The following is a 27,429-nucleotide window of genomic DNA, read 5'->3' on the forward strand; positions in this document are numbered from 1 at the left end:
GCAGATAACAAAAAAAAATAAAAATAAATAAATTACAAAGTGCAAATAACAGAAAGCATAAATCATCATCACAAGTGCACTTTCCACGATATAACACGTTTATTGATGTTGGGAAAAATCTTCCTTTCAATCGATTAGATCGACATAATATTGATCAATATCGCTTATTTGAGGGCAACATAGAAAACACTCCATGGTTTGGATGAAGTCTCCTTTCATATACCTCCCTGATACTAGGTAAGCGTAAAGCAGTCACTTTACCTTTGTCCCAGGTTGACCCTTTCACACAGAAAAAGGGGTGTAGTATGGTATGCCGGCGGTCGGGCTCCCGGCGACCAGCATACCGGCGCCGGGAGCCCGACCGCCGGCATACAGACAGTGTGGCGAGCACAAATGAGCCCCTTGCGGGCTCGCTGCGCTCGCCACGCTGCGGGCAAGGTGGTGCGCTACGCTATTTTATTCTCCCTCCAGGGGGGTCGTGGACCCCCACGAGGGAGAATAAGTGTCGGTATGCCGGCGCCGGTATACTGTGCGCCAGGATCCCGACAGCATACTGAAGACCACCCCAGAAAAAGGACCCAACTTCAGCTGCAAATTCCCAGGTCCTTTTCTCTGTCTGAAATGGGTATTAGGAAGCCTACTTTGGGTAGAAGAGCAGTGGAATTAGATTATGTATTGCTCCAAAGCACTTACAATAACTTTTGTCTATGGCTAGAACTTATATTATGGCAGAGACTGGCAAATATCTATTACAATATAGACAGGGCCTGTCATACTCATGTCTGCATTTATTCTTCCTTGTAGGTCCTCGTTTCAAGCATTTCTCAACTGTAAAATGGGGGAGATTTATCAAAGCTTGCAGAGTTAGAGGGGGCATTCAATTGTCCACTATATTTTTATGGGCGTGAAAAACGGGAGTATCAATGTTTTTTTCACCCGAAAAAAAAACAACTAAATTTTGTGCGAAACACAAAACCTGTGATAAGATTACAGACCTATGTTTTTTTGCAGCCTGATTACCGATCTAAGCATTATTATTACCAGGCATTTTTTTCATAGCCTGCTGTGGCTCTGGAAAAAAAATAAAAATACCTAATAATAATAATAGCTGCTGCCGCTTCGGGCTAATTGTAAAGCCCCGGGGGATCAATTAGCCAGTGGTAAATTACCACTGGCAATTGAATTCCCCCCATAAAATACCAACCAATAAGCTCCTAACTCATTTTTCAAGCACAGCGTACAAAGCCACAGTTAAAAGATAGGTTAGTACTTTTAGGTCTCTCCAATCTTTGATAAATATCCCTAAACCAATGAAAACTAGTCATTACCTGCAGTTGTAGGGGTCATAGTCAACTTCTGAAAGTGTTTAAATTCATTTCTGAAACAAGAGAACAATGACATTTCAGTAACACTGCACCAGATACATGGAAGCAGGTAATGGGCCCTACACACCTAGCGACCCGCTGCCAAGGTGCCCGATGGGCGACCCGGCAGCGTAGGGGAGTGAACAGTGCACAGAACCAGCCAGCCATCCAATGTGTATCGGAAAGCTGCATCTGATGGATGGTGTCCATCAAATACCCCAAAAAACTAATGGGAAAGAGGCTTACACTGGATCAGGGGGAACATCAATGGTTCCTGACCATCCCTTCGGTTTCCTGAAATCGCACGTTAAACGATCGCGCTGAGCCCCCCAAAAAAGTGGGTCCCAGAAACCCCTCACTATTAAAAATGGGGTCCTACTAGTCTTTTTCTGGGTCCCATCGGAATGAAGGTTCTTATTAATCTTGTTAATGATTAAAATATAAAAACACAGGCTTGATTTGGACAGTACAAAAGTGCTGCAAGGGTAAGGAAGGGGGGGGGGGGGGGCAGTGACAATGCTGCGGGGCTGTGTAACATACAGGACACTCTGCACCAGAGCTGTTACTAGACATTCTGGTGCCCTTCGGCAGAAAACAGGATTTTAATTACCTACCGGTAAATCCTTTTCTCGTAGTCTGTAGAGGATGCTGGGGTCCGCATTAGTTATATGGGGTATAGACGGGTCCAGTAGCAGCCATTGGCACTTTAAGAGTTTGAGAGTGTGGACTGGCTCCTCCCTCTGTGCCCTCCTACCAGACTTAGTCTAGAAACTGTGCCCGAGGAGAAGGGCATCTTCGAGAGAAGGATTTAACACAGATAGTGGCGAGATTAATACCAGCTCACACTCAAGGCAAAACAAGCTAACTAGCTTGAAACTCAGCAACCGCTGAAACATTACTTACCAAGTAACAATGCAGTACGTAACTAAACCAAAGTTGTACTGAACAAGATAACTACTGCAGGAAAACGAAGCGCTGGGCGGGCGGCCGCCCAGCATCCTCTACGGACTACGAGAAAAGGATTTAGGTAATTAAAATCCTATTTTCTCTTACATTCTAGAGGATGCTGGGGTCCACATTAGTACCATGGGGATGTACCAAAGCTCCCAGAATGGGAGGGAGCGCGCGGAGGCTCCTGCAGAACTGATTGACTAAACTTAAGGTCCTCAGAGGCCAAAGTATCCAACTTGTAGAACTTTGCAAACGTGTTAGACCCCGACCAAGTAGACGCTCGGCAGAGTACAGCAGAGACACACCGGGCAGCCGCCCAGGAAGAACCCACCTTACGAGTAGAGTGGACCTTAACAGACGTAGGACACAGCAAGCCTGCCGTAGAATACAATGGAATGGATAGTGAACCTGATCCAGTGAGAAATCGTCTGCTTAGAAGCAGGACACCCAATTTTCTAGGGATCATACAGGACAAACAGAGTCCTATTTTCTGTGACTAGCAGTACTCCTCACATATATTTTTAGAGCCCTTACAACATCTAAGGACTTTGACGAGATTGAGGAGTCAGTCGAAACTGGCACCACAATAGGTTGGTTGATATGAAATGCCGACACAACCTTCGGAAGGAACTGCTGACGTGTCCGGAGCTCAGCTCTATCTTCAAGGCTTTTACAGGATAAAGCCCCCAACTCCGACACACGTCTAGCAGAAGCTAAGGCCAACAAAGTGACGGTGTTCCATGTGAGAAACTTGACCTCACCCTCCTGTAGAGGCTCAAACCAGTCCGACTGGAGGAACTGCAACACCACGTTAAGGTTCCCAAGGCGCTGTAGGTGGTACAAAGGGAGGTTGGATGTGCAGAACTCCCTTCAAAAAAGTCTGAACCTCAGGGAGGGCAGCCAATTGTTTCTGGAAGAAAATGGATGGAGCCGAAATTTGGACCTTTACGGATCCCAACTTCAGGCCTATATCCACGCCTGCTTGCAGGAAGAGGAGAAACCATCCCAGTTGAAACTCCACCGTAGGAAACTTCTTGGACTCACACCAAGATAAATATTTTTTCCAAATACGATGGTAATGTTCAGACGTTACTCCAGGCCTGGCCAATCTGTGGCTCTCCAGCTGTTGTAAAACTACAAGTCCCATCATGCTTTGCCACAGTTTTGCTATTAAGGAATGCTAAAACCGTGGCAGGGCATGCTGGGATGTGTAGTTTCACAACATCTGGAGAGCCACAGGTTGGCCAGGCCTGCGTTACTCCTTTCCTAGCCTGTATCAGGGTAGGAATAACCTTGTTCGGAATGCCCTTCCGAGCTAGTATCTGGCGTACAACCTCCATGCCGTCAAACGTAGCCGTGGTAAGTCTTAATAGGCGAACGGCCCCTTCTGCAGCAGATACTACCGAAGAGAAGATCCGCATACCAAGACCTTCTCGGCCAGTCTGGAGCAATCCGGATCGCTTGAACCCTTGTTCTCCTTATGAGCTTTAGCACTCTTGGAATGAGCGGGAGTGGTGGAAACCTGTACACAGACTGGAATACCCACAGAGACACTAGGGCGTCCACCTCCACTGCTTGCAGGTCCCTCGACCTGGAACAATATCGCCCCTGGATGGCGATCGGGGCTGCTGAGGAAGTCAGCTTCCCAGTTGTTGACTCCCGGAATGAAGATTGCCGACAGCGCCAACGCGTGTTTTTCTGCCCAGAGGATGATTCTTGTTACCTCTGACATTGCAGTTCTGCTCTTCGTTCCACCCTGTCGGTTTATGTAAACAACTGTTACATTGTCCGAATGCACTTGAATGGCCCGATTTCTCAGAAGATGGGCCGTTCGGAGAAGACCATTGTAGACGGCTCTTAGTACCAGAATGTTTATCGGTAGGCCGGCTTCCAGAATTGACTATCTTCCTTGGAAGGTTTCCCCTTGAGTGACTGTGCCCCAGCCCCGGACACTTGCATCTGTGGTTAGAAGAATCCAGTCCTGAATCCCGACCACTTGTCCAGGAGATCCAGCTGGAAGGACAGAGTATGAAACCTCCCATACTGCAGAGCCTCGTAAGAGGCCACCATCTTCCCCAGAAGGCGAATGCACTGATGAACCGACACCCGGGCTGGCTTCAGGACATCCCGGACTATTGTTTGTATTCACCAACGCTTTTTCCTCTGGAAGAAATACTCTCTGCACTTCCGTGTCGAGGATCATTCCCAGAAAGGACAACCTCCTGGCTGGTTCCAAATGTGATTTCAGAAGATGCAGGATCCAACCGTGTTTCCTGAGTAGATGGGTCGTGAGAACAAAGGATTGTAACAGCTTCACCTTGGACGATGCCTTTATCAGCAGATCATCCAGATATGGAATTATGTTCACCCCCTGTCTGCGGAGAACCATCATTTCCGCCAACACCTTGGTGAATACTCTCGGTGCTGTGGAGGAGCCGAATGGCAGGGCCTGGCATTGAAAATGACAGTCCAACAGTGTGAATCTGAGATAAGCTTGATGCGGCGGCCAAATCGGAACGTGGGAGGTACGCATCCTTGATATCCAGGGATACCAGGAATTCCCCCTCCTCCAGACCTGATATCACCGCCCTTAGAGACTCCATTTTTAACTTGAACTCCCTCAGGAAGGGGTTTAGCGATTTTAAGTTCAGAATGGGTCTGACCGAACCATCCGATTTCGGTACCACGAAAAGGTTCGAATATTAAGCTTTGTTTTGTATATGGGGTGGAACTGGTACAATAACCTGTGACTCCACCAACTTTTGGATGGCTTCCTGTAGTATAGCCCTGTCTGCCAGCAAAGCTGGCAAGCCTGATTTGAAGAATCGGTGAGGAGGGAGATCTTGAAATTCCAGCCTGTACCCCCAGGGACACAATATCTTGCACTCAGGGATCCAGGCCGGACGACACCCAGACGTGACTGAAATGTCTGAGTATCGCCCCCACCGGTACCACCTCCAGGCCACGCTGTCCACCTTCATGCTGAGGACTTTGGCATACTTGAAGTAGGTTTCTGTTCCTGGGAACCCGCAGCAGCAGGTTTCTTGGATTTTAGCCGACCTCCATCGAAAGAAGATGTTGGACGGCTTGGTCTTTCTTGCTTTGGCAGTCCGAAAGGGCTGTGATGCAGCTGAAGAAAAGGGTTTCTTCGTAGCAGGTGCAGCTGAGGGAAGAAAAGGAGACTTACCCGCTGTAGCCGTGGAAATCCACGCATCCAACGATTCCCCAAAGAGAGCCTGGCCTGTGCAGGGTAGGGTCTCCACACCTCTCCTGGATTCCGCGTCGGCAGACCACCGGCGCAGCCACAGTCCCCTACGAGCTGAAACAGACATTGAAGATATCCCTGCAGCCATGGAACCCAGGTGTATATGGATTTGAGGGTAGTATCAATTTTGCGATCAGCCGGCTCCTTTAAGGCAGTAGATCCTGGAACAGGTAAAACCACCTTTTTTGAAAGTCTGTATACAGACGCATCCACTATGGGTGGGTTTTCACCATTTTTTCCTATCCTCCTCAGGGGGGAAAGAAACAAGAACCCTTCTAGGGATCTGGAATTTTTTCTCTGGGTTTTCCCATGCTTTCTGAAATATAGCATTTAATTCTTTGGACGCAGGGAAGGTTAGTGAGTTTTTCTTATTGTCAGTTAAGTAAGCCTCCTCAACCTGCTCAGGTGTTGTATAAGCAATATTCAACACATCTCTAATAGCCTCTATCATCAACTTCACCCCTTTTGCAAGAGATGCGGCCCCCCCTCAGCACATCCCCATTACCGTCTGCCATGTCAGAATCGGTATCCGTGTCATCTTGCATAATCTGGCCAAGAGCACGTATGTGGGAACCTACAGTGGGGGCCCCTGAGGTAACAGAACCGGACCAAACTGCCATAGAGTTCTGTAAAACCTGAGTTGCAGATTCATTCCGTGCAACCCTAGTAGAAATCTAAGAAATCATAGATATGATAGAGGATAACCATTCAGGCTCCCTTGCTGGTATCTGCGCTAAAACAGTGCAATCCTGATTACATGGAATGGGATCATCCTGAGAGGACATATCCTCTGCAGCATATGACACAGAGTACCTGGACATAGCTTAATGGAGACCACAGACACTCCACACACACAGGGGAGGACAGAGATTCACCCCCAAGAACAGCAAGAGAGACAGAGATTGGAACCAACACACACACACACACACACACACACACACACACACAGCGCTTTCAAGGTATTAGGAGAGCCCCAACCAGCGCTGACTGTGCACCTTAATAGGTTACACAGTCTGTACCCCCCCCTTCTACAACCCCCTGGTACCGTAAGAGATCGCTGGAGTTGAAATGGAGGGACAGCTCTCACTGACAGCGCTTCTGCAGGCAGGAAAATGGCACTGAACGCTGCTGGGTCCGCTCTGAGGAGAAGCTCCGCCCCCTTAATGGCGCTGTCTTCCTGCTCTTCTGGAGAATATACTGGCCTGGGGAATTTTGCTGGCAGCGGTCCTGGGACCCTGACAGGCTTGGAGATCAGTGTAGGGTGTAGGCGCTGGCTGAGAGGGCCCCTCACAGCGCCGCACTAAGTACCACTGAGCCCCAGAGCGCAGTTAGTACTGCGCTCCATACCCTATTGCCGCCATCTTCACAGCAGCTCATCGCTTGCTAGGGGGGACGGGTGAATGACTCACCATTGATTTTCTGGCTCTGTAAGGGGGTGGCGGCATGCTGCCGGGGTGAGCGATCCCCTGTGGCGGGTAACGTTCGATCACCTCAGGAGCTCAGTGTCCTGTCAGCGGAGTAAATGGCTCAGACCCCGCAGGGCGGACACTACTACCCCCCTTAGTCCCACGAAGCAGGGAGACTGTTGCCAGCAGCCTCCCTGTAAAATAATAAACTCTAAAAAAACAACTTTACTAGAGAAACTCTGGAGAGCTCCCCTAGCTGTGACCGGCTCCTCTGGGCACATTTTCTAAACTGAATCTGGAAGGAGGGGTATAGAGGGAGGAGTCAGCCCACACTCTCAAACTCTAAAAGTGCCAATGGCTCCTAGTGGACCCGACTATACCCAACGGTACTAATGTGGACCCAAGCATCCTTTAGGACGTAAGAGAAAGTGAATTGGTGCTCCTCTTCCTACATGGTAAAGCATGGACAGTGCTTGCCGAAGGCGCACATCAAAAACGAGGGGGCGTGGCTACATAAGTGCCAGTTCACATTACACCACACAGTAGTGCCACTTATACACATTGCACCAGATAGTACCTCCTATACACACTGCGCCAGGCAGAGCACGTTATACACATTCCAGCCACCACCTCAGACCCCCAGACAGCGTCGCGGGAACCCCCTACAGCAAGCCCATCTGGGATCCCGCTGCGGCCAGCTCTAGGGCAGCAGTGTGTATAAGCTGAAGCATCTATCTCTGACTGTTACAGAGACCCCAGGCACCTCTGCACTACCCCTACTGTCATCTCTGCTGATCTCTACCACGGTACCCTACAGCCTATGATGTATCTGCCTACACATGGTCATGCTGCTCCTCTGTGCCAGCAGGCTGTATCCCTCCCTGGAGACAAGCATTTGTCCCCATCTCCCTTCCCAAAGTTCCCTCCATCCTTATCACCAAGCAGTATTTTAGCAGCCTGCAGGCACAGTTCACTGAAGATCCATTTCTGATGAGCATTGATGGGAAATGTGCGGTGGTATGGAAGCCCCGAGGGCAGCTCTGCAGCTGCATCTGAAGAAAGAATTAACCCATGTGGCAGCAGCACAGATGGGCCTGGCGGAGTATTCGGTACGCAGACTGATACACCCCCCCCCCCCCTTGTGTGCGCGCCAGGGCCCCCAGCCACCTGTTGACCCGCCACCTAACGCTGGCATTTTCCCCAGTCATGAGCCCTGCAAACAGCTTCCTCCACATGCACCGTGTGAGGTCACGGGTTTCTTCCCTGCCCGGAGATGACAGCCCCTAGCCACACACAGCAGGCTTAATGTTCCAGCCAGGTCCTGTGCGGATCACAAGAGTGAGTGGAGGGCAGGAGATCACTCTCTCCATGGTCTCCTCCCCTTCCTTTGCGAATGTAATATAAATTTGACTGACCGCACAGGACAGCGCTGCTGATTGGTCAGAGCACGTCCTGTGGGACCCAGCGATTTTTTATTGTCAATCCCCGCTGTCAATTATCAGGTAAAATACAGCGCGTATTTGCGAACACTGATGTTAGAAAATATAACGAGTTTTATGGTAAGAACTTACCTTTGTTAAAACTCTTTCTGCGAGGTACACTGGGCTCCACAAGGAAAGACATAGGGGTGTAGAGTAGGATCTTGATCCGAGGCACCAACAGGCTCAAAAGCTTTGACTGTTACCAGTATGCACAGCGCCGCCTCCTCTATAACCCCGCCTCCCTGCACAGCTGCTCAGTTTTTAGTTAATCATCCCAATGCAGTAGCAGGAAAAGAGACGACAACGGTTAGTAGCCACATACACCACACTCTCACGACAGGAGAAGTGTCAGCGGCTAATGCCATACCAACCCAAAGAAGCTAAGTGCATCAGGGTGGGCGCCTTGTGGAGCCCAGTGTACCTCGCAGAAAGAGTTTTAACAAAGGTAAGTTCTTACCATAAAACTCGTTTTCTGCTGCGGGGTACACTGGGCTCCACAAGGATAGACATAGGGGATGTCCTAAAGCAGTTCCTTATGGGAGAGGACGCACTGTAGCGGGCACAAGAATCCGGCGTCCAAAGGAAGCATCCTGGGAAGCGGCAGTATCGAAGGCATACAACCTAATGAACGTGTTCACTGAAGACCACGTAGCCGCCTTGCACAATTGATCAAGGGTCGCACCACGGCAGGCCGCCCAAGAAGGTCCAACGGACCGGGTAGAATGGGCCGTAATGTGAGCAGGAGCTGACAGACCAGCCCTCACATAAGCATGTGCAATCACCATTCTAATCCATCTGGCCAAAGTCTGCTTGTGAGCAGGCCAGCCCCGTTTGTGAAATCCAAACAGCACAAAGAGAGAATCAGATTTCCTAACAGAAGCAGTTCTCTTCACATAGATACGGAGAGCCTGTACGACAGCCAAAGACAGCTCTTTGGGAGACAGATCAGGAGAGACAAAGGCCGGTACCACAATCTCCTGATTAAGGTGGAACGAAGAAACCACCTTAGGCAAATAACTGGGACGAGTCCTAAGAACTGCCCGGTCACGGAGAAATATCTGATATGGGGAACTACAAGACAAGGCACCCAAATCCGACACTCTTCTAGCTGAAGCAATAGCCAGCAGAAACACCACCTTAAGGGAAAGCCATTTAAGATTAGCTGAACCAAGAGGTTCAAACGGAGACTCTTGTAACGCCTCCAAAACCAACGACAAGTCCCAAGGAGCCACAGGCGGGACATAGGGAGGTTGGATACGCAACACACCCTGAGTAAAGGTATGCACATCAGGTAAGGTCGCAATCTTTCTCTGAAACCACACCGACAAGGCAGATATTTGAACCTTGAGGGAGGCCAGACGTAGGCTTAAGTCCAGGCCCTGCTGAAGAAAGGCCAAGAGCTTGGCTATACTAAACTTGGAAGCGTCATAATTGTTAGATGCGCACCAAACAAAGTAAGAATGCCAGACCCTATGGTAAATCCGAGCCGAAGCCGGTTTCCGGGCCCGCAACATAGTTTGAATGACCGTCTCAGAAAACCCTTTAGCCCTTAAGACGGAAGCTTCAAGAGCCATGCCGTCAAAGACAGCCGGGCTAGGTCCTGGTAGACACAGGGGCCCTGAACGAGGAGGTCTGGGCGTTGTGGAAGTAGAATTGGACGCTCTGACTATAGGCCCTGCAGGTCTGAGAACCAGTGCCGTCTGGGCCACGCTGGAGCTTTGAGAAGCAGATTTCCTTTTTCTTGCTTGAACTTCCGAATTACCCTGGGCAGGGTAACACGTACGGCAGCCGAAACCTCCACGAATGCTGCTCGAGTATCCCTTGTCCTTGCTCCGAAGACCAGAACCCTGTGAGTGTGTCGAGACGCCATCAGATCTACGTCTGGAAGGCCCCAATTTTCCTTTAGGAGTTGAAACACTTCTGGATAGAGGCCCCACTCTCCGGCGTGTACGTCCTGACGACTGAGAAAGTCCGCTTCCCAATTCAGGACTCCCGGAATGAATATTGCCGGTAGATGGCGTTCTGCCCACTGTAGAATCCGTGAGACTTCCTTCATTGCCAAACGGCTTCGAGTGCCGCCATGATGATTTATGTAAGCCACTGTGGTGACGTTGTCCGACTGTACTTGAACAGTACGGTTCTGAATTAAATGCTTGGCCAGGTTCAATGCATTGAAGACAGCCTGCAATTCCAGAATGTTGATTGAGAGGAGAGATTCCTCCTTTGTCCACCGACCCTGAAGGGAGTGTTGCTCCAGCACCGCTCCCCAACCTCTTACACTGGCATCTGTCGTCAACAGGACCCAGTCGGATATCCAGAAGGGACGGCCCCTGCACAATCGTTGGTCCTGAAGCCACCAGTGCAGCGACAGACGGACCTCCGGAGTCAATGAAATAATGCGAGACCTGATCCGGTGAGGCAGGCCGTCCCACTTGGCTAGAATCAGCCTCTGGAGGGGGCGAGAATGGAATTGAGTATACTCCACCATGTCGAATGCTGAGACCATGAGGCCCAGGACCTGCATCGCCGAATGTATCGACACTTGCGGATGAGAAAGGAGGCAACGAATCCTGTCCTCAAGCTTCAGGACTTTCTCCTGAGACAAGAACAACCGCTGGTTGTGAGTGTCCAATAGCGCTCCCAGGTGCACCATGCTCTGAGCAGGGACCAGGGAGGATTTCTTCCAGTTGATGAGTCACCTGTGGGCTTGTAGAAACTGGACAGTCATATCCAGATGATGTAGGAGAAGTTCTGGGGAATTTGCCAGGATTAACAAGTCGTCCAGATACGGCAGTATCCTGACCCCTTGACGGCGGAGTACCACTGCCATCACCACCATAACTTTGGTGAAGACTCGCGGAGCCGTAGTTAAACCAAAAAGGTAACGCCCGAAACTGGTAATGGAGGTTGCCAATCGCAAACCTCAGGTATTGCTGATGTGACACTGCTATAGGAATATAGCAGTGTAAGCATCCTGTATGTCCAGGTAGACCATGTAGTCCCCAGGTTCCAAGGCCAGAACTAGAGCGCGAAGGGTTTCCATTCGGAACTTGGAAACTTTCACAAACCTGTTCAATGCCTTGAGGTTGAGAATGGGCCGGGAGGACCCATTCGGTTTCGGAACTAGAAACAGCGGAGAACAGTACCCCTGGCCCCTCTGATCAAGAGGCACCTGTACTACGACTCCTGTATCAAGGAGGGTCTGTACCACCGAATGTACAGTGTTTGCCCTTGTCTGGTCCGACGGGACGTCTGTCAGGCAAAATCGATGAGGGGGACGGTTTTTGAAGGCTATGGCGTAACCTCGAGTGACGACTTCCCGTACCCAGGCATCTGAAGTGGTCTTCAACCATTCCTGGGTATACCCTAGAAGCCGGCCCCCCACCCTGGGATCCCCCAGGGGGAGCATCGCCCCGTCATGCGGCAGGCTTATCGGTCTTGGAAGCTGGCTGACGGGCAGCCCAGGCTCTTCTGGGCTTCGGCTTACCAGGTTTGGAAGTGCAGGCCTGCTTGTTGTTGTACGCCTGAACTTTTGCTTTACCTGAAGGACAAAAGGGGCGAAAGGAAGTACCTTTAGCCATCGACACAGAAGGAGCGGTACTTGGCTACTGCCAAAACTGCTTGTCTGCCAAGTCAGCCACTATCTTATTTAAGTATTTCCCAAACAGAATATCTCCCTTGAAAGGGAGTACCCCCAGGGTTTTTCTAAAGTCCAGATCCACAGACCAAGATCTCAGCCACAATATAAGGCGAGCCAGGACTGATGTAGTAGAGGCCTTGGCTGCTAGAATACCGGCATCAGAAGCCGCCTCTTTAATATAGTGAGAAGCGGTGACAATATATGACAAACATTGTCTAGCATGGTCAGAAGAGATTTCAGCTTCTAACTCTAGGGCCCATGCTTCAATAGCCTCTGCAGCCCATGTTGCTGCAATAGTGGGCCTTTGTGCAGCACCCGTGAGGGTGTAAATCGCTTTCAGACAACCCTCCACACGTTTATCCGTAGGCTCTTTTAGAGACGTGATCAGCAGTATCTGTGTCAGAATCTGTGGGGTCAGTATAAGAGCTATCTTCATCAGACGAGGTGTCAGTGACAGCAGTGGATTTTGAGGAGATAAGTGCTCGCTTAGAGGACCCCTTGGTCTTAGGCGAGCGAGGGTCAGACTTTTTATTAGAAAAGGACTGGTTCAACTTCAGTTGAGCAGACAAATTATCTGCCCACGGCGGGTTAGCTGCAGGGACCACATACGGTTGCACCGGCATAGGAGGTCCCATAGGGGGTGTTCGTTTAGTAACTAGCGTATGTAGAAGCGTGGAGAAAGTAGCTTACGGTGGGTCATTATACACCCCAGTTGCCACAGTCCCACTGGGGGGCAAGGAGCCCCCAGAACCAGAGCCCACAGCTGCTATAGTATCCTCATAGGGATCTATGTCTTCAGCAACACCGGCAGTGTGTTCAACCCCAGAACCGTTACCGTCAGAAGCAGACATGATATAACTTGCAGTATCAGGTAACACAGTACAATTGTCAGCAGCACAATACCTCTTGCCCAAACCCCTGCGCAGTGTAGTCAGCACAAGCAGGGATACAGGAGAAATATGGTGACTAAAATCACAGAGAAAAATACGTATTAAAGTATATCTTGTGAAAATCCTATATAAATTATAAAACCTGACGCACCAAGCCCCCTCAGGTTATAGAATATAGGGATAGCAAGTTGACAGAGACACGAAATGGAAACCACTCAGCAAGCTAATGCACACACATATAGCCACAGTTATACAATGCAGAGTATATTACTAACAATAATACTGCACTGGACCAGCTTATATATATATAGCTATGTAGTCAATAGATAGAACACTGCACAGTAAGAACTGGATGTATATCACAGGGTACTTGTACCAGAGAACCCTGACTAAATGCACTCTCTTAACTAACACTGTCTAATTGACATGTAGAATACTTAAGTGTCATGTAAAGTCACAGCGCTGACAACCAGGCGGCTTTACAAAGGAGGATTTACCCAAGCAGTCCCAGGAACTGTGTAGCTGAGAGAAATGGCGCCCAGACATTGACAGGGAGTGAGGGAGAGACAGATATGCAGCTCCAGGGCAGGAACATTTGCTGGAAATGGCGCCCTGGGGCTGGGGTAGGGGCTCCAGGTCTAAGCCTTATCCCCTCTGCTGGCAAAACCACCAGGTACTGCGGGCTACACACAAAAAGGTTTTAAGAGAAAACCTGACCTGCACCCATGCCCTGGTGATCTAGTGGGATCGCCTGTACTGCCACAGTGTCCACCGTCAGCACGCGCGGCCCGTCTCCCACCGACCGCGCGGATCGCGATAAAGTCCGGGTCCCGCGAGCGGGACCCACTCACCACCTCCCGAAGCGCAGCCACGCGATCCCGCAGAGCCCCCGTTGTGTGTGCCTGACCAGAAGAAAACCGGAGCCTCCTGCTGTAGTTACCCAGCAACCAGGGCTCGGGAGTGTACAGCGCCGCTAGTGAGAGATGGAGCTGCAGCAGTGAATGTCACTAGACATGTACACACTGCTACAGCCCTTGAAGTCCTCACTTTTCTTCTCAAAAAAAGGTCTTCTCAGGGCTGCCCAGAGCAGCCCGTCTGTTATGTGCCTGCTATCTGCCGCACCAACTACAAAACTGAGCTCCTGTGCAGGGAGGCGGGGTTATAGAGGAAGCGGCGCTATGCATTCTGGGAACAGTCAAAGCTTTTGAGCCTGTTGGTGCCTCGGATCAAGATCCTACTCTACACCCCTATGTCTTTCCTTGTGGAGCCCAGTGTACCCCGCAGCAGAAAATAAGATTTTTTTTTTTTTTTTTAAATCACTTGACTTTGTGCCATCAATGGCAGCTAACAATTAGGGAGGAAGCCAATTGGGCGCAAGATTTAGCAATTTTGGATTACCCCGGGCATGCATGCTCCCGGTAACTGCAGAATCCAATGTAGAAGAAAATAGTTGCAGGGTTTTCAACAATTACAACTCTGAAGCGGGGAGAGGTCACTAGGGTGGGGATTTAGGCCAAATATCAGATGGGATTCAATTCCGGGATTAGAAGCTCCAATCCCGGGGATTGAGGGATCAGGTGGATCTTAGTGTTTTTAAAGGCGGGCAGCATTGAGTATCCTCAGCGTCCGCAGGATGACCTGCCGCCGACCCAACAGGATGTGTGCTACCCTCCCTTGTCGTATGGTGAGTTGTGTGTGTGGGGGTGGGGCGGACACACAGAAAAATAAGCCAATCCCAGTACACCATTTTTCAATCCCGATACCCGGGATTGGCCTCCCTAGATGTCACACACACCTTACATCAGTGGCAGTACTAGCGAGCGATGGGCCCAGGTGTGACAAAATGCTTTGGGCCCCTGCCCCCCATCCAAGTCCACCCCCGCACCCCTGGGGAGGATCTGGTGAGGGGGACTTGCTCAGGGCCAGAGAAATGGATACCTAGCAACAGTGCCGTAACTACACCTTTTAGCACTGTGTGCAAGAAACGGCATCAATGCCCCCCCTCCCCATATGTAAAATAGGGGCAGTACGTATGCGCACGCAAAAAATATAGGGACGTGGCTTCGTGGGGAAGGGGTGTGGCCGCAAAATAATACCGATTCATATAATGGTGCACAGTAGTCTCCATTATTCAAATGACGCCGCACAGTAGCACCACTACACCATGTAGAGCCCCTTTCACACCTTACGTCGGCCAGCGTCCCCTTTTCACACCTTACGTCAGCCAGCGAGAAAGGGAAGAGAAGGGAAGGGAAGGGAAGGGAAGAGAAGAGAGCGAACCATGGGGTATAGACGGGATCCACAGGAGACATGGGCACTTTAAGGCTTTCAAAAGGGGTGTGAACTGGCTCCTCCCTCTATGCCCCTCCTCCAGACTCCAGTTATAGGAACTGTGCCCAGGGAGACGGACATTTCGATGAAAAGGATTTATTGTTAAACTAAGGTGAGATACATACCAGCTCACAACTCAAGCACGCCGTACAAAAAGGCATTTAACACAACTCAAGTCAACGGCATGAACAACCTCAGCAACAGGCTGACTATAAACGTAACACAACACGTGTATAACCACAACTAATAACTGCAGATACAGTAGGCACTGGGACGGGCGCCCAGCATCCTCTACGGACTAAGAGAAAAGGATTTAACAGTAGGTATTAAAATCCTATTTTCTCATACGTCCTAGAGGCTGCTGGGGTCACATTAAGAACCATGGGGTTTATACCAAAGCTCTAGAACGGGTGGGAGAGTGCGGACGACTCTGCAGCACCGATTGACCAAAACATGAGGTCCTCATTAGCCAGGGTATCAAACTTGTAGAACTTCGCAAAGGTGTTTGAACCCGACCAAGTAGCTGCTCGGCAAAGTTGTAATGCCGAGACCCCCCCGGGCAGCCGCCCAGGACGAGCCCACCTTCCTGGTAGAATGGGCCTTCACGGATTTCGGTAACGGCAATCCAGCCGTAGAATGAGCCTGCTGAATCGTATGACAGATCCAGCGCGCAATAGTCTGCTTGGAAGCAGGAGCCCCAATTTTACTGTGAGCATACAAGACAAACAGAGCCTCTGTTTACCTAAACTGAGCCGTACTGGCGACATAAATTTTCAAAGCTCTTACTACATCGAGAAGCTTTGATTCCAGCCTTGTCAGTAGCCACTGGCACCACAATAGGTTGGTTCAAATGGAACGATGACACCACTTTCGGCAGAAACTGCTGACGAGTCCTCAATTCTGCTATCTTCATGGAAGATCAAATAAGTATTCTTGTGAGACAAGGCCGCTAATTCAGACACCTGCCTTGCGGATGCCAATGCCAACAGCATGACCACTTTCCAAGTAAGGAATTTCAACTCTACCTCCTGTAAAGGCTCAAACCAATGAGATTGATGGAATTGCAACACCACGTTAAGATCCCATGGTGCCACAGGGGGCACAAAAGGAGGTTGGATGTGCAATACGCCTTTCACGAAGGTCTGAACTTCTGGAAGTGAGGCCAATTGTTTTTGGAAGAAAACCGATAAAGCCGAAATTTGAACTTTAATTGAGCCCAACTTTAGGCCCGCATCCACGCCGTCTTGTACAAAATGGAGAAAACGTCCTAACTGAAATTCTTTTGTAGGAGCTTTCTTGGATTCACACCAAGACACGTATTTTCCCCAAATACGGTGGTAATGTTTAGACGTTACTCATTTCCTGGCCTGAAAAAGAGTAGGGATGACTTCCTTGGGAATACCCTTTCGGGCTAGGATCCGGCGTTCAACCTCTAAGCCATCAAACGAAGTTGCGGTAAGTCTTGGAACACGCACGGCCCCTGCTGTAACAGATCCTCCCTCAGAGGAATAGGCCAGGGATTTCCTATGAGTAATTCCTGAAGATCTGGATACGAAGCCCTCCTTGGCCAATCTGGAACAATGAGGATCGCTTGAACCTTTGTTCTTCTTATGATCTTTATCACTTTTGGAATGAGTGGAAACAGAGGAAAACACGTACACCGACCGAAACACCCACGGGGTCACTAGGGCGTCCACTGCTATTGCTTGAGGGTCTCTCGACCTGGAACAATATCTCTGAAGTTTCTTGTTGAGGTGAGACGCCATCAAGTCTATTTGAGGCATTCTCCAAAGACCTGTCACTTCTGCAAAGACCTCTTGATGAAGACCACACTCTCCTGGATGGAGATCGTGTCTGCTGAGGAAGTCTGCTCCCCGGTTGTCCACTCCTGGAATGAAGATCGCTGACAGAGCGCTTGCATGCCTTTCCGCCCAACGGAGCACCTTTGTGGCCTCTGCCATTGCCCCTCTGCTCTTTGTTCCGCCCTGGCGGTTTATGTACGCTACTGCTGTTATGTTGTCCGACTGAATCAAGACGGGCCGATAGCGAAGAAAATGTTCCGCTTGCAGAAGGCAGTTGTGAATGGCCCTTAACTCCAGCACGTTTATGTGTAGACATTTCCTGGCTTGACCATTTTACCTGGAAGCTTTCCCCCTGCGTGACTGCTCCCCAGCCTCGGAGACTCGCATCCGTGGTCACTACGATCCAGTCCTGGACCCCGAACCTGCGTCCCTCTAGGGGGTGAGAGCTGTGTAGCCACCACAGGAGTGAGATTCTGGTCTTGGAGGCCAGGGTTATCTTTCGGTGCATGTGCAGATGGGACCCAGACCACTTGTCCAATAGGTCCCACTGAAACACTCTGGCATGGAATCTGCCATACTGAATGGCCTCGTAAGCCGCCACCATCTTCCCCAGCAACCGAGTGCATTGATGGATCGACACTCTTGCTGGTTTCAGAATTTGTTTGACCAGGTTCTGAATTTCCAGAGCCTTTTCCACTGGAAGAAAAACGCTCTGTAATTCTGTGTCCAGAATCATTCCCAAAAACGACAGACGTCTCGTCGGAACCAACTGCGATTTTGGCAAGTTTAGGAGCCAACCATGTTGTTGCAGAATTGTCAAGGAGAGCGTAATGTTCTGCAGTAATTGGTCCCTGGATCTCGCCTTTATCAGGAGATCGTCCAAGTACAGGATAATTGTGACTCCTTGTTTGCGCAGGAGAACCATCATTTCGGCCATTACTTTGGTGAAAACCCTCGGAGCCGTGGACAGACCAAACGACAACGTCTGAAATTGGTAATGACAATCCTGAACTGCAAACCTCAGGTAAGCCTAATGTGGAGGATAAATGGGAACATGTAAGTAGGCATCTTTTAGGTCTACCGACACCATAAAATCCCCCTCCTCCAGACTGGAGATCACAGCCCGGAGAGATTCCATCTTGAATTTGAATTTTTTTAGGTAGAAATTGAGGGATTTGAGGTTCAGGATTGGTCTGACTGAGCCGTCTGGCTTCGGAACCACAAACAGGCTCGAATAAAAGCCTTCTCCCTGTTGCGATGGAGGAACCCTGACAATGACTTGATTGTGACACAATTTTTGTATTGGGACACATACCACCTCCCTGTCTGGAAGAGAAGCTGGTAAGGCTGATATGATAAATCGGTGAGTGGGGACATCTTGAAACTCCAGTTTGTACCCTTGGGACACTATTTCTAAAACCCATGGGTCTAGGCCCGAACGAGCCCAGAACTGACTGAAGAGTCTGAGACGTGCCCCCACCGGTGCAGACTCCCGCAGAGGAGCCCCAGCGTCATGCGGTGGACTTGGCAGAAGCCGGGGAGGACTTCTGCTCCTGGGAACCGGCCACGGCCGGTGATCGCTTACCCTTTCCCTTTCTTCTAGTAGCAAGGAAGGAAGACCCTCTGCCTTTTCTGCATTTATAGGGCCGAAAGGACTGCATCTGATACTGGTGTGCTTTCTTTTGTGGTGCAGGCACATAAGGTAAAAATGATGACTTACTCGCGGTAGCCGTAGATACCAACTCAGCGAGGCCGTCACCAAACAATACACCACCTTTATTTGGTAGAGACTCCATAGCTTTTTTGGAGTCAGCATCAGCATTCCATTGATGAATCCACAATGCTCTCCTAGCTGAGACTGCCATGGCATTGGCCCGTGAACCCAAGAGGCCAATATCTCCCGCAGCGTCCCTGATATGACCTAGCGTCAGGAGAATGTTATCCATATCCAGGGTATTCAATTCAGATGACAGGTTATCTGCCCATTTTGCGATAGCACTACTCACCCACGCAGATGCAATGGCTGGTCTGAGCAGCGTACCCGTAGAGATATAAATGGATTTCAAAGTATTTTCCTGCCTACGATCCGCAGGATCCTTTAGGGCTGCCGTGTCAGGGGACGGAAGAGCCACCTTTTTGAACAGCCGTGATAAAGCTTTGTCCACAATGGGGGGTGACTCCCATTTTTCCCTATCCCCAGAGGGAAATGGATACGCCACTACAATCCTTTTGGGAATCAAACTTTTTGTCAGGATTTTCCCAAACCTTTTCACACAGCGCGTTCAGTTCATGGAAGGGATGAAAAGTTACCTCAGGTTTCTTCCCTTTATACATACAGACCCTAGTATCGGGAACAGTGGGGTCCTCAGTGATATGCAATACATCTTTTATAGCCACAATCATGTACTGCAGGGATGGGGAACCTTCGGCCCTCCTGCTGTTGTTGAACTACACATCCCAGCATGCCTTGCAACAGTATTAGCATGGCCAAGTAGCAAAACTGTAGCAGGGCATGCTGGTATGTGTAGTTCAACAACAGCTGGAGGGCCAAAGGTTCCCCATCCCTGATGTACTGATTGCTCTTTTCCAGTTTTGGATCTAATCTGGCATCACTATAGTCGATACTTGAGTCAGTGTCCGTGTCGGTATCCGTGTCTGCCAGCTGGGCAAATGAACATTTTTGTGACCCCGAAGGGGTCTGGACTTGAAACACATCCTCTACGGATTTCTTCCAAGCCTGGTTCTGAGACTCAGATTTATCCAATCTTTTATTAATCAGAGCCACATTTGCATTCAAAGCACTCAAAACATTCACCCAATCCGGTGTCGGCGGTGCCGACAGGGTCACTCCCACAGCCTTTTGTGTCGCCAACACAGTCTCCTCCTGGGAGGAACACTCCGCCTCAGACATGCCTACACACGTGCACCCACTACACGCAGATACACTGGGCCTATAGGGGACAGACCTACAGCAAAGCCTGTCAGAGAGACACAGAGGGATATAGCCAGCCCACACCCCAGCGCCCAAAACCCGGTCTGAACACTACAGAGAATGTCCCAGACCTGCAGCGCTTTTACAAACTAGTATAATGCACCAAAATCGCTTGTTACAGCAGTGTGAGGAAGGACCAGCGTCTCTGCAGCCATGTGAAGAGAAATAGACGTTATGGTAAGAACTTACCGTTGATAACGTGATTTCTCTTATGTCCACAGGTATCCACAGGATAACATTGGGATATGGTTGAGCGACAGCGGAAATGGCACCAACACGGTCACAAGCTTTCTGGCCTCCCAGAATGCATCGGGGCCTTCACCATATAGTCCCGCCCACTGACTCAGTCAAATCAGTTCTTTTCACAGCGATTTAGGCAGGAGCATCAGGTAGAGACCTGTTTAGGCGATAAGAACACACATGCACACCCTTCCATACAAGAAGGAAGAGGGTTAGTGATTGTCTAGATCCTCAAATCAGGTGCGTCAGGGTGGGATCCCTGTGGATACCTGTGGACATAAGAGAAATCACGTTATCAACGGTAAGTTCTTACCATAACGTCTATTTCTCTGGCTGGGTCCACAGGATTATCTACAGGATAACATTGGGATTCCCAAAGCCAATTCTAGTGGTGGGGACGCTCCCGCTTACACAGGAGGACCTTTCGCCCGAAGTCTGCGTCATGAGAGGAAAAGTATCCAAGGCATAATGTCTAATGTATGTGTTTATGGAAGACCATGTGGCTGCCTTACATATCTGTTCTGCTGAAGCACCCTGTTGTGCTGCCCATGAAGGACCTACCTTACGCGTAGAGAGTGCAGAGACATTAGCCGGAGTAGGGAGATCTGCATGAGAATAAGCTTCTGATATTACCATTCGGAGCCATCTCGCCAGCGTCTGTTTACTAGCAGGCCATCCTCTTCTATGGAATCCGTAGAGGATGAAGAGAGAATCTGTTTTCCTGATGGCACTAGTACGATCTATGTAGATTCTTAAAGCCCGGACTACATCCAGCGACGCTTCTCCCGCAGGTGGTCCCGATACCTGAAAAGCTGGGACTACAATCTCTTCATTCAGGTGAAACTTTGACACCACCTATGAAAGATAACCAGATCTCGTTCTGAGAACTGCTCTGTCTGGAAAAAAAATAAAAAATTTAGGAAAGGAGACTTACACGATAACGCTCTTAAATCTGACACTCTTCTGGCTGACGCCATTGCCAGTAGGAAAAGCACTTTAGCCGTTAACCATTTAAGATCTGCTCTCTTAAGCAGTTCAAACGGAGGACCCTGAAGGAATTTTAGAACTAAATTCAAATCCCAGGGAGCTGCAGGAGGAACAAACGGAGGTTGAATATGTACAACTCCCTGAAAGAAAGTACGTACATCCTGTAAATCAGCAATCTTTCGCTGAAACCATAGTTAATGCTGATACTTGAACTCTCAAGGAAGCAACCTTCAAACCCTTATCCAATCCTGCTTGAAGGAAATCCAAAATCCTGGATACTGTAAAAGATCTTGGATTCAATTTTTTTCCGATACACCAATGAATATAGGCTTGCCATATTCTATGATACACCCGAGCTGAAGAAGGCTTTCTTGCTCTAAGCATAGTCTGGATTACTTGTTTAGAAAAACCTCTTGCTTCTAATATAGAGGTTTCAACAGCCACGCCGTCAAAGACAGGCGATCCAGATGACTGTGGCAACAAGGACCCTGCATTAACAGATCTGGACGTTGAGGGAGCAGTATCGGTGCTTCCACGGACATTCTTAGTAGATCTGTGTACCAATGCCTTCTTGGCCAAGCTGGAGCTATCAGAACTATCGCTCCTTTTGCTTGCTTTATTTTTCTCACTACTCTGGGTAACAGAGATATTGGAGGGAACAGATATGCCAGATGAAATTTCCATTCTACTGACAGTGCGTCTACAAGGGCCGCTCCTGGGTCCCTTGTTCTCGATCCGTACCTTGGAACTTTGTTGTTTAGACGAGATGCCATGAGGTCTATCTCTGGTAGACCCCATCTGTTCACTAGTGTCTGAAACACTTCTGGGTGCAATGCCCATTCGGTTTCCTGAATGGTGTGTCGACTGAGAAAATCCGCTTCCCAGTTCCGAACACCTGGGACAAACACTGCTGACAATGCTGGGAGATGGAGTTCTGCCCATCTTAGAATGGGAGTCACTTCCTCTATCAATCTTTTGCTGCGAGTTCCTCCTTGATGATTGAGGTACGCTACTGCTGTCGCATTGTCTGAGCGGATCTGGACCGGTCTTCCTCGCAGACTGTCCTTTGCCTGAACTAAAGCCCTGTAAATGGCCCTTATTTCCAACAGATTTATTGGCAGGCGACTTTCCCTTGCGGCCCATTTTCCCTGGAACCACAGGCTTCAGAGTACCGCACCCCAGCCTTGCAGACTGGCATCTGTTGTCAGGACTTGCCATTCTTTTATCCAAAAGGGTCTCCCCTTCTTTAAATGGTCTGTCTGTAGCCACCACGCTAGAGACCTTATCACGTTTACTGGAAACTTTATCATCTGCTTTTTTATCGTCTGATGATTTCCGTTCCATTTGGTCAGAATAAGGTGCTGCAATGGTCTGGAATGGAATTGCGCATATTCCACCATGTCGAAGGTTGATACCATCAAACCCAACAGTCGCATTGCTGCATGCACTGACATTGTCTGGGCGTGCAACGCTTCCTGAGCCATTACCTGCACCTTGACTATCTTTTTCTCTGGTAAGAGAACTTTCTGTAGGTCTGAATCCAATATGGCCCCCAAATGAACCATCCGCTGTGACGGATTCAGACACGACTTTTCCCAGTTTATGAGCCACCTGTGTCTCTGTAAACAAACTATTGTCTGTTGAAGATGGCTCAGAAGTAAATCTTGCGAATGTGCTAAGATTAACAGGTCGTCGAGGTATGGGAATATTCTTATCCCCTGTTTGCGCAGACAAGCTGCCATATCCACCATGATCTTGGTAAACACCCTGGGTGCTGTTGCTAGCCCAAAGGGCAAAGCTTGGAACTGAAAATGTTCCTGGAGGATGGCAAACCTGAGGTAACACTGATGAGACAGTGCTATAGGCACATGTAGGTAAGCATCCCGTACATCCAGAGATACCATGTAATCTCCCGGTTCCATGTCCAACATTATGGAGCGTAACATCTCCATGTGGAACTTCGGGATCCAAATGTATTTGTTTAACATTTTTAGATTGAGAATTGGTCGATATGACCCATTTGGCTTCTGGATCAGAAATAGATTGGAGTAAAACCCCTGTCCCCTTTATGATGGAGGTACTGGGACAATCACACCTGACTGCAGTCATTTTTGGACTGCTTCTTGCAGGGAATTGGCCTTCGACTCTATACGAGATAGGCTGGTGCAAAAAAATCTTTGAGGAGGCTGCCTCCTGAATGGGAACCCATACCCCTAAGATACCACCTTCTGCACCCAAGCATCTGTTGTCGACTATTGCCATATGTGTGCAAAATGAAGGAGTCGGCTCCCAACCCTGGAATCCTCCAGGCGGAGGCCCGTCTCTTCAGGCTGATGGTTTCTGTTCAGGCTTGGAAGCTGGCTTTTTGCTAGCCCACTGCTTCCTACCCCTGGTTTTGAACTGGGGTTGCTTAGATTCCTCTTTAGCTTTCGCTTTGCTAACGAAATGAGCGAAACTTTGAACCCTTGGACTTAGGGTTATAAATAGCCGGAAATCTGACCTTCTTTGATTCAGCCTCTGATTCTAGGATATCAGATAATGGTTTCCCAAACAAAATACTACCAACGAAAGGCAATGCTTCCAATTCTTTCTTGGATTCCGCATCTGCTTTCCAGGTACGTAGCCAAACTGCTCTGCGAGCGGCTACTGTCAAGGCTGAAGCTTTAGAAGCAACTGTACCCATATCAATTGCTGCTTCTTCTAAGTATTGGGCAGATTGTCTTAAAAGGTACTCTTGCTCCGAAGTAGGAGAAGAGATGTAATTTTCTAGTTCCTCTGTCCATTCGCCCATTGCCTTTGCTATCCAGGCCGAAGCCATAGCAGGTCTTACCACTGCTCCTACTAGAGAAAATACATTTTTCAAAAAACTATCTACCCTTCTGTCTGTGACATCATTTAGCGAGGTAGATGACAGTGGTAAAGCAGATTTATGCACAAGTCGCAGAACATGTGAATCTACTTTTGGAGGAACTTCTCTTTTCGAACAATCCGCAGCTGGAAATGGATAATAAGAATTCCATCTTTTCGGAATCTTATATTTCTTACTGGGAGTCGCCCAAGACTCATCCATCATTTCCGTCAGTTCATCTGACGCTGGGAATTCAGTTTTCACCGATTTTGTTCGTTTAAACACAGGTGCTTTAGATTTTAACACTGTTTTAGCTGGCTCTTCCAAAGAGAGAACAGCCTTCACAGCATTAATAAGTTCAGCTACATCCTCTGAACTAAAACTCTGCGACTGATCATCATACGGAGTATTTGAATATACTGTATCATCATCTGTTGTATCATCTTGTGTAGTCTGCCACATAGACGCATCTGTCTTAGTCTTACCTGTCCCTTGGTTGCTTGTAGAGGCTACTGGAACCAAGCCGTAGGAAGGGAGCTGCATGTATGGGTTAATAGTGTAACCTAACCCTTGAGGTGGTGCGACCGGAGTTAACCTGTCCTCTATTGAAGATAGAGTCTTTGCGAACATATTCCATGGTGGCTCTGTTGGTGGTTGAACCAACTCCTGTTTTTTACTTTGCTGAAAAGCAAAACAGTTCGCACACAAGCCCTCATAAGTGACTAATTGATCCACATCAATTAACCCTGTCTTACAAGATAAGCATGTTAGGGATGTAGGAGTGCTTGATAAATTCTCGTCGTCAATTTTGCCGCTCACAGACATGGTAATAATCTGATAATGACTACACAATTTGTGACTGAAAATCACCTATATATGAGTATATAGAAGTGAGATCAATCTGACCACAGTGCACCTGAATTGAGGGTCAGAACAGGACTGACATTACACAGAAAAGTCAGCACTCATACTAGCAGTCAGTCACATGTTAAAGCATTAGACATTGTCCTATGAGAATGCAACCACCATTACAACTTATAAAGAAGTAGGAAAATTGTACTTCTGTTTTTAACTGGTTCTTTTTCAACATAACATGCAGAAAACACAGTAATATACAGGTCTCATATGCAATAGGTACTAAAAATTAACAATTCATACTAACAAGTAGAGAGAATTTTTAGTACTGTATACCCTTCCTCTGGAGAGCGGGATACAGGGAGACTCACCACACTTCCATATCCAAACAAATGCGCTCGTGAGACGCTGAGTGGATTCAGACGCTACTGATGTACACTACCGCTCTTGATAACTGATAACGGACACAGTCGCTCCTGCGGACACGGACGCTCAGCGACTTCCACGTGCATGCAGATGCTAAGGCTTGCGACTCGGTCTAGGCGGGATCTCTAGTGTACACAAGCGCAGCGTCTAAGCTGCGACCGAGTACCCTCGTGGTAGCTTCTGAGACGGAAGTGAGGTAATTTAGTTCATGGACGGGAGACGCGCGGAAACTGGTCATGAACTCGGAGGAGGTGCGGCCATGAGAGCGTCTGTATCCCCCTGTTGAATTAAACCCTAAGGATCGCGGCCTCTACCTAGTCCTGGCGCCTATGATCCCTAGAGCGTAGCGCTGTCGCACTCGAGATGTTCGGCGCATCAACACACTGCTTGTAGTCTCCACCAAATCAGTGTAGCTGTGTCCGGACCCCCCTAGTAAGAGGAAATCCATAGACTTACAGTCCCCCCATGCTCCGGCCACAGCCTGGTTACGTCTGCTGGACCTGCTAGAACATCTGACACAGACGCCCGTCGAGACAGCACTATTACCGCGAAGGTAAGCGTTGTTGCGACCCGGTGGGGAGTTGTTGGAGTGACTCTTTCCAGTACGCGTTTAAGACGCTGTTAAGAAAAGTCGCTCAAATATAGTAAGTCTATAAAAATAAAATAATAAAAGCTTGCGGCTGCTTTATTCACAGCAGCCCTGTGACCATGCGGCTTCCTGCCGCTCCAAGCAAAATGAACGTTATGGTAAGAACTTACCGTTGATAACGTGATTTCTCTTATGTCCACAGGTATCCACAGGATAACATTGGGATATTGTCGAGCGACAGCGAAAATGGCACCAACACGGTCACGAGCTTTCTGGCCTCCCAGGATGCATTGGGTCCTCCACTATATAGTCCCGCCCACTGACTCAGTCAGATCAGTTCTTTCCACAGCGATTTTAGGCAGGAACATTAGGTAGAGACCTGTACAGGCGATAAGAACACACATGCACACCCTTCCATACAAGAAGGAAGAGGTTTTTAGTGTTTGTCTAGATCCTCAAATCAGATGCGTCCGGGTGGGATCCCTGTAGATACCTGTGGACATAAGAGAAATCACGTTATCAACGGTAAGTTCTTACCATAACGTTCATTTCTCTGGCTGGGTCCACAGGATTATCCACAGGATAACATTGGGATTCCCAAAGCCATTTTAGTGGTGGGGACGCTCCTGATTGCACAGGAGGACCTTTCGCCCGAAGTCTGCGTCATGAGAGGCAAAAGTATCCAAGGCATAATGTCTGATGAATGTGTTTATGGAAGACCATGTGGCTGCCCTACATATCTGTTCTGCTGATGCACCCTGTTGTGCTGCCCAAGAAGGACCTACCTTACGTGTAGAGTGTGCAGAGACATTAGCCGGAATAGGGAGATCTGCATGAGAATAAGCTTCAGATATTACCATTCGGAGCCATCTCGCCAGCGTCTGTTTACTAGCAGGCCAACCTCTCCTATGGAATCCGTAGAGGATGAAGAGGGAATCTGTTTTCCTGATGGCACTAGTACGATCTATGTAGATTTTTAAAGACCGGACCACGTCCAGTGACGCTTCTCCCGCAGATAGTCCCGATACCTGAAAAGCTGGGACTACAATCTCTTCATTCAGGTGAAACTTTGACACCACCTTTGGAAGATAACCAGATCTCGTTCTGAGAACTGCTCTGTCTGGAAAAAAACTTAGGAAAGGAGACTTACATGATAATGCTCCTAAATCTGACACTCTTCTGGCTGACGCCATTGCCAGTAAAAAAAGAACTTTAACCGTTAACCACTTAAGATCTGCTCTCTCAAGTGGTTCAAACAAAGGACCCTGGAGAAATTTAAGAACTAAATTCAAATCCCAGGGAGCTGCAGGAGGAACAAATGGAGGTTGAACATGTACTACTCCTTGGAAAAAAGTACGTACA

At 48.8% G+C, this 27,429-nt stretch overlaps 1 protein-coding gene across 2 annotated transcripts in view; it reads right to left on the reverse strand.

The window, feature by feature from the left end:
• DHFR (dihydrofolate reductase) overlaps positions 1-27,429 on the reverse strand; it is a 242,800-nt gene that overhangs the window by 207,997 nt on the left and 7,374 nt on the right. For both annotated transcript variants that reach the window (XM_063963917.1, XM_063963918.1), the window contains exon 2: positions 1,329-1,378. In XM_063963917.1, the coding sequence (XP_063819987.1) occupies positions 1,329-1,378 (50 nt within the window). The remainder of the gene's footprint in view (positions 1-1,328; positions 1,379-27,429) is intronic.

Source organism: Pseudophryne corroboree, chromosome 1 (assembly GCF_028390025.1).
Source record: "Pseudophryne corroboree isolate aPseCor3 chromosome 1, aPseCor3.hap2, whole genome shotgun sequence".
NCBI classification, from domain to species: Eukaryota; Metazoa; Chordata; class Amphibia; order Anura; family Myobatrachidae; genus Pseudophryne; species Pseudophryne corroboree.